The 5,898-nt window shown below is 52.3% G+C and overlaps 1 protein-coding gene across 2 annotated transcripts in view; it reads left to right on the forward strand.

The window, feature by feature from the left end:
- Positions 1 to 3,939, forward strand: part of Nos2 (nitric oxide synthase 2) — a 38,739-nt gene extending 34,800 nt beyond the window's left edge. The window contains 3 exon segments of one of the 2 annotated variants that reach the window (NM_001281644.1): positions 81 to 229; positions 1,027 to 1,221; positions 3,391 to 3,939. In NM_001281644.1, coding sequence (NP_001268573.1) covers positions 81 to 229; positions 1,027 to 1,221; positions 3,391 to 3,489 — 443 coding nt within the window. In that variant the 3' untranslated portion in view covers positions 3,490 to 3,939. 2 annotated transcript variants of the gene reach the window in all.
- The last annotated feature ends 1,959 nt before the right edge of the window (positions 3,940 to 5,898 follow it).

Raw genomic sequence — 5,898 nt, forward strand, 5'->3', positions numbered from 1 at the left:
ACTTACATGTTGGGCACCTGGTGGTCATGCGTCGCCCTCTGGTGGCCATGTTAGTAACTGCAACCTTCTGGGTCTTGAAGGGCTCAAAGGAGGCCGCATGACCTTGGTGTTTGGGTGCCGGCACCCAGAGGAGGACCACCTCTATCGGGAAGAGATGCAGGAGATGGCCCACAAGGGAGTGCTGCACCAGGTGCATACAGCCTACTCCAGGCTGCCAGGCAAGCCCAAGGTAAGTGCAGCCACCCAGCAAGCCCGAAGAGTGTGCATAATGGCCACTACCCGAGCTACACAGCCCTCCCTCCCTGAGCCTTTAATCTTTGCCCTGAAGTGGATGGAGACAGCTGCACAGTATCAAGTGATATGAAGAGCACTATGATGAGAAGATCAAGCCCAGAATGATTTGAGAATCACACTGTAGCTTAATCCCCCCCAACACAGCCAGCTGTAGGTGCCCAGCAGCCTTGGGATGCAGGGCCGTGTGGGGAGATGTCCTGTGTGTTGGCTTTATGCTCAGCTCAGCAAGCCTGGAATAAGGAGCTGATCCCACCAGTGCCCTCAAGTTGGAACTGTGCTCTAGGGGCATGAGCACTCAATATGGACTCTCAGCTCAGAACCTTGTTACCTGAGAGCTCTTTGGATCCAATTGCTGAACCACTGGCCATTTTCTGTGGGAAAGGGATGGAATCCTGACTCACTCCAGGACCTTCCTTATAAATGGGGAGCCTGTACCCCATCCTAAATCAGAGCTGGGACTGCTACATGCTGGGAAGCCCCTTCTTCCTGGGGTATAGGCATGCAGATCTCAGAACTCTGGGCAGGGCCATTAGCTTGATGGACATCTCTGAAATGTGGTGAACTCAGGGAAGATCTGTGGGTTCCGCTGGCCAGGATTGAACAGGATACTTGTGTATCCTGAGCTGAGGTCCGGACTGAAGCCCTCAATGCCCCTCCCTCTTCCCCATGGCCAGTGTGCCTGACCACAGGGATGTCAGCACCCAGGGCTTGTCCCATGTCCTCTGCTTTTAGGTCTACGTTCAAGACATCCTGCAGAAGCAGCTGGCCAATGAGGTACTCAGCGTGCTCCACGGGGAGCAGGGCCACCTCTATGTTTGTGGAGATGTGCGCATGGCTCGGGGTGTGGCTACCACCTTGAAGACGCTGGTGGCCACCAAGCTGAACCTGAACGAGGAGCAGGTTGAGGACTATTTCTTCCAGCTCAAGGTATGGAAGTCGGGGTGGGACTAGAGAAGGGTGTAGGTGAAGGTCACATGTCATTGGATCATTGGAATCAGGACCAGAGCAGCAGAACTGGGGGTGTCCTAAAACCCTCTACACCACAGCAGAAATCTGGGGTGCGCTGACTGTCTGGGCCCCTGGAGGTGGGACTTCCTGTTCCACCCTGAGAAGGTCGACTGGTGTGTTCCTTTTCTCTGTCCGTGGAATCAGAGTAGCAGGCTCTGCTCCCCGCACCCCTGTAGAAAGTATCCATAGGGCAGAGCAGGGCTGTGGACGCCAGGGCTGAGAGACCTGTCCCCTACTGGCTATGGGAAACTGACACTTATTTATAGCAGGCTGACAGCTGGATGCCCTCAGGCCTCTCAGGAAGGACTCTTGGTAGCAGATCTTGCCTTGATCCAGGTTCTCACCAATGACGGTCCTGTGACATTTCCTTCTGCCCGTCTAAGGGCATAATGAGGGGAGAATGACTGTTACCCCATTTTGTAGGGGAAGGGATCCTGGTGCTAGCACACTGAGTGTGAGCACCCAGGTACATGGCCTCTTTCCCCCTCTCCTTCTCTCTGGTTCCCAACCCTGTCCTTAAGGCTTACACTTATGCCCCGAATTTATATTAAGCACCTACTATGTGTTAGAGATTAAAAAGCAGTTAACAAAACAGGTAAAAATAATTGGCCTTGGGCATGATAGTGTGCACCTGTACTAGGGCAACAGGCAGGAGGATCAATGTTCAAGATCATCCCTTGGTTACATAGTCAGTTCAAGGCCAGCCTGGCCTACATGAGATCCTGTCTCAAAAACAAAAAAGCAAAAAGCCAACCTAAATGGAGCTTACATTCTAGCAGGGTTGATATAAAACAAAACAAAAACAAAAACAAAAACCACATGGAGTGTGCACTGCTTCCAGTGAGAATTGAGCAGAACAGTGATCAGGGGTTTGCATCATTTTAATGGAGATGTTCGCAGAGGGGTTACAGGGAGGTGACATCTGAGAAAAATACCTTGGGAAGGTAAAGAAGACGCCTTGTGCATACAAGACAGAGGTCTAGACTATTCTGTTGGGGGAGCAGCATGTACAAAGGTCCCGGGGTGCAGATTATTCTGACACACGTGGTGACCAGAAAGGACATCATGGATGCTTCCCAAAGTGTGTTCAGTGTGTATCAGATGTGTTCATGGAATTTTGACATCAAAAGGGTTACAAGGAGCAGGTGGAGCAGAGGCGCTGCATAACTGTAAACTCCAAGGCTTTGGGGAAGCTGAGGCAGGAGAGTGATGAGTGCAAGTCGGTATGGGGTGTCTAGGGCTGCAGAGATGGCTCAGCAGTTAAAAGTATACACTGTTCTTGCAGAGGACAACCTGCCTGTAACTTCAGTTCCAGGGGATCTGATACCCTCTTCCAGCCTCTGAGGGTACTCATGTGCACACACACACACACACTACACACACACTCTCTCTCTCTCTCTCTCTCTCTCTCTCTCTCTCTCTCTCTCTCTCTCTCTCTCTCTCTCACACACACACACACACACACACTTGAAAATAAAATCGTAACCAGACATGGTGGCATATGGACACTTAATTCCAGCACTCAGGAGGTAGAGACAGGAAATTATATATATATATTTAAAAAGGGAAAACAAGAGCTGGAGATGTAGCTCAGTCCTTGCCTAGCATATGAGAGGCCCCTTATGCCCTTCCTTGATCTTGAGCACCAAGGAAAAACAGATCCCAAGGTCAGACCATTTGACACACATGTCCAGGCCCACAAAGAGCAACAGGCATCTTTACTGTAAGACTTCTCGGAGCCCTCAACCTGCTGCTCTGTGTTCTTCTGACTTCAAGACCTTCGGAAAGGGAGGTGCACACAGCCTGCCCCATACAAGCTGATCTCGAGGCTCACATCCTCTGGTGTAGTGTGGATGGACCGCTGTCTATCCATGAAGCTGGGGGAGAGGCTGAGGTGGGCCACACGCAGTGTGGAGGAGAAACCGCGATGGCAGTGGACCAGGCAAGCAGGAAGGCACAGGGCTAGTGAGTGCCTGTGTCACCAGGAAGCTGTTGCTGTTGCCCGGGGTTTTATGCAGCCTAGACATGGGAGCCGAGAGGTGGCAGGTGCAGTAGCATTGACCCCTTGGCCTCTGTTTCCCTTCATAGAGCCAGAAACGTTATCACGAGGATATCTTCAGCGCAGTCTTCTCCTATGGGGCGAAAAAGGGCAGTGCCTTGGAGCAGTCCAAAAGCACAAGGCTCTGACAGCCTAGGAGTCATAGCTTCTGGCACAGAATTCAGTGACGGACTCAACTCCCCAGCTGGTCAGGGGGGGCCTGGCGAGACAGAACTGCGATTTTCCCCAAAGCCCTCACATCGTAACCCCTCCTCCCCAACGCACTCTATCAGGTAGCACTGTGGACTACTTGGATCTCTGTCTCCCTCTCCCTCCCTCCCTCTTCTCATCCTTCCTTCCCTCTCATGCCTCCCTGGATCCCTGGAGCAGCATAAAATATACCTCCTGAGTGAAGCACTTTGTATGACCACCAGGAGGCGCCATGCCACCGCTCTAATATTTAGCGGCATCATGTACAGTTATTTATACTTTGTATTTAAGAAAACAAATACCTTTATCTACAACCAAGGACCTCTTGGACCTTCCCTGTTCAATTTTCCAATGAAAACTTTGATTATGAAATGCATTTTATTTTAATTACCCTGTGTGTGATTGAGTTTTGTAGTAAAAGCATTCTCAAGTGATGTATGGGTTAGGGTTGGTGGGTACCACAGCCTAGACAATGATGCTCCCCTGAGGGAGCATGCTGTCCCCAGGGGCAGCAGATGAAGCTTGGGTTTGTCTGAAACCCCTTGGTCATAGCAAGGCACCCCAGACAGGTTCTGGGTGACACACAAGGCACCGTCTGCAGGCCTTGGCGAGCCCTGGGGCTCTTCATAGTGGCAGGGGTTTCCTGAAGACCTTGACCCTCACCTTATCTTTAAAAATGATGTGCTTGGGGCTGTGGGTGCAGCTCAGGTGGCAGAGTGCCAACCCAGCGTACACAAAGCTGTGGATTTGGTCCCCAGCGCTGTATAACATGTGGCGTGGTGGCACACACTTGCAATCCCAGCACTGAGGAGGTGGAGGCAGGAAGATTTTAAGTGAAACTGAGACCAGCTAAAAATAAAGAGAAAGTGTTGGTTGCACTCTGTGACCTGTTTACCTCAGCCAGCCATGACTTGGCACCTGGACAACACAGGCGATGTTCTCTGCGTGTGAAGCCGTGACATGAAGGGCACCACCACCCTCACCTGCCTGCCAGGCCAGGAGCTCCTGCTTGTACACACCAGCAGAGCTCCTTACCAGACAGAGGCATTGCTGATCCCTGCCCTGCACCAGGATGGAGCTGAGCTGGGGGTCCTACTAGCGAGCCTCAGCCCTCCCACAGCTGGCAGAACTGGCAGGAGAAAGGAGCCCACCAGTCTCTCATTGCCTGTGGAAGCCTCCCTCCCTGGCAGTAATGAACAGTGCGGCCCAGAGTACACTCACTTTGACCAGGGTTTCCCACACGCTCCGGTGTCCCGAGTCCCCTGGGAATCTTGTTAAAATGCAGACTGGAGGCTGGGGGCTGAGGAGATGGCTCTGTTGGAAAAGTATTTGTCATATGTTTGGATTCCCAACACCCACATAAACTAAGCTAGGTGTGGTCCTGTCATCCCAAGCCAGAGAAGGTAGAGACAGGCAGACCTCTGGAGTTCACTGGCCATGGGCCTAGTTAATCTGTGAACTTTGGGTTCAGTGCAGACCCAGTCTCAAAAGATAAGGTGGACAGAGGTTAAGGAAGACACTCAGGCCGGATGTGGTGGTGGGACACACCTTTAATCCCAGCACTTGGGAGGCAGAGGCAGGCGGATCTCTGTGAGTTTGAGGCCAGCCTGGTACACAGAGTGAGTTTCAGGACAGCCAGAGTTACAGAGGGAAAAAAAATAGAAAGAAGAAACTCAGAACTGATCTCTGGCCTCCACACACATGTGCACACATTCTCACTCTCCTGCGTGCACATAGGAACATGTACATCACACACACACACACCAGTAGGTCTGGGAAGGACCTGATGATGCTTTTTTCCCTTTCCTTGGTCTTTATGTGAGACAAGGTTACACTATGTATCTCAAGCTGGGCTTGCCTCAGTCTCCCAGGTGGGCTGCTGCATTTCTGACCAGCCCCCAGGTGTTGCTGGTCTGAGGTCTCAAAAGTCATGGGGGTCCTCGATGAGTTAGTAGGGTGCAGGAATCCCTCATGTGGCAGGTCCCCATCCCAACCCCCGCTGCTGGGAAGTCCACCGCAGATCAACTCCCCCTGACCCCATTGCCTCTGCTCCCACCCAGCACAAGCTGCCCACCCAGACTTCCACAGCCTCTGCCCAGCCTCTCCTCACCTCAGGGGCCTGAGGTTGTTTACACAGAGGCCAGCATTCCAGTCATAGACCCTGGACCCCACCCCCCACCCACTTACTGCAACACCTTGTGGGGTTTGGGAGGGAAGAAGGACCCCTGTGAGCAGGTGTGAGCAGGTGTGAGCAGGTGTGAGCAGCGCCTGCCTCCTCCCATTCCCTTTAGTAGGTTCCAGAATGTCTCCAGAGTCATTCAATAACCGAGCCATAGCCATCTCACGCG

This window comes from Mesocricetus auratus, unplaced genomic scaffold (genome assembly GCF_017639785.1).
Source record: "Mesocricetus auratus isolate SY011 unplaced genomic scaffold, BCM_Maur_2.0 Super-Scaffold_100007, whole genome shotgun sequence".
Lineage (NCBI taxonomy): Eukaryota > Metazoa > Chordata > Mammalia > Rodentia > Cricetidae > Mesocricetus > Mesocricetus auratus.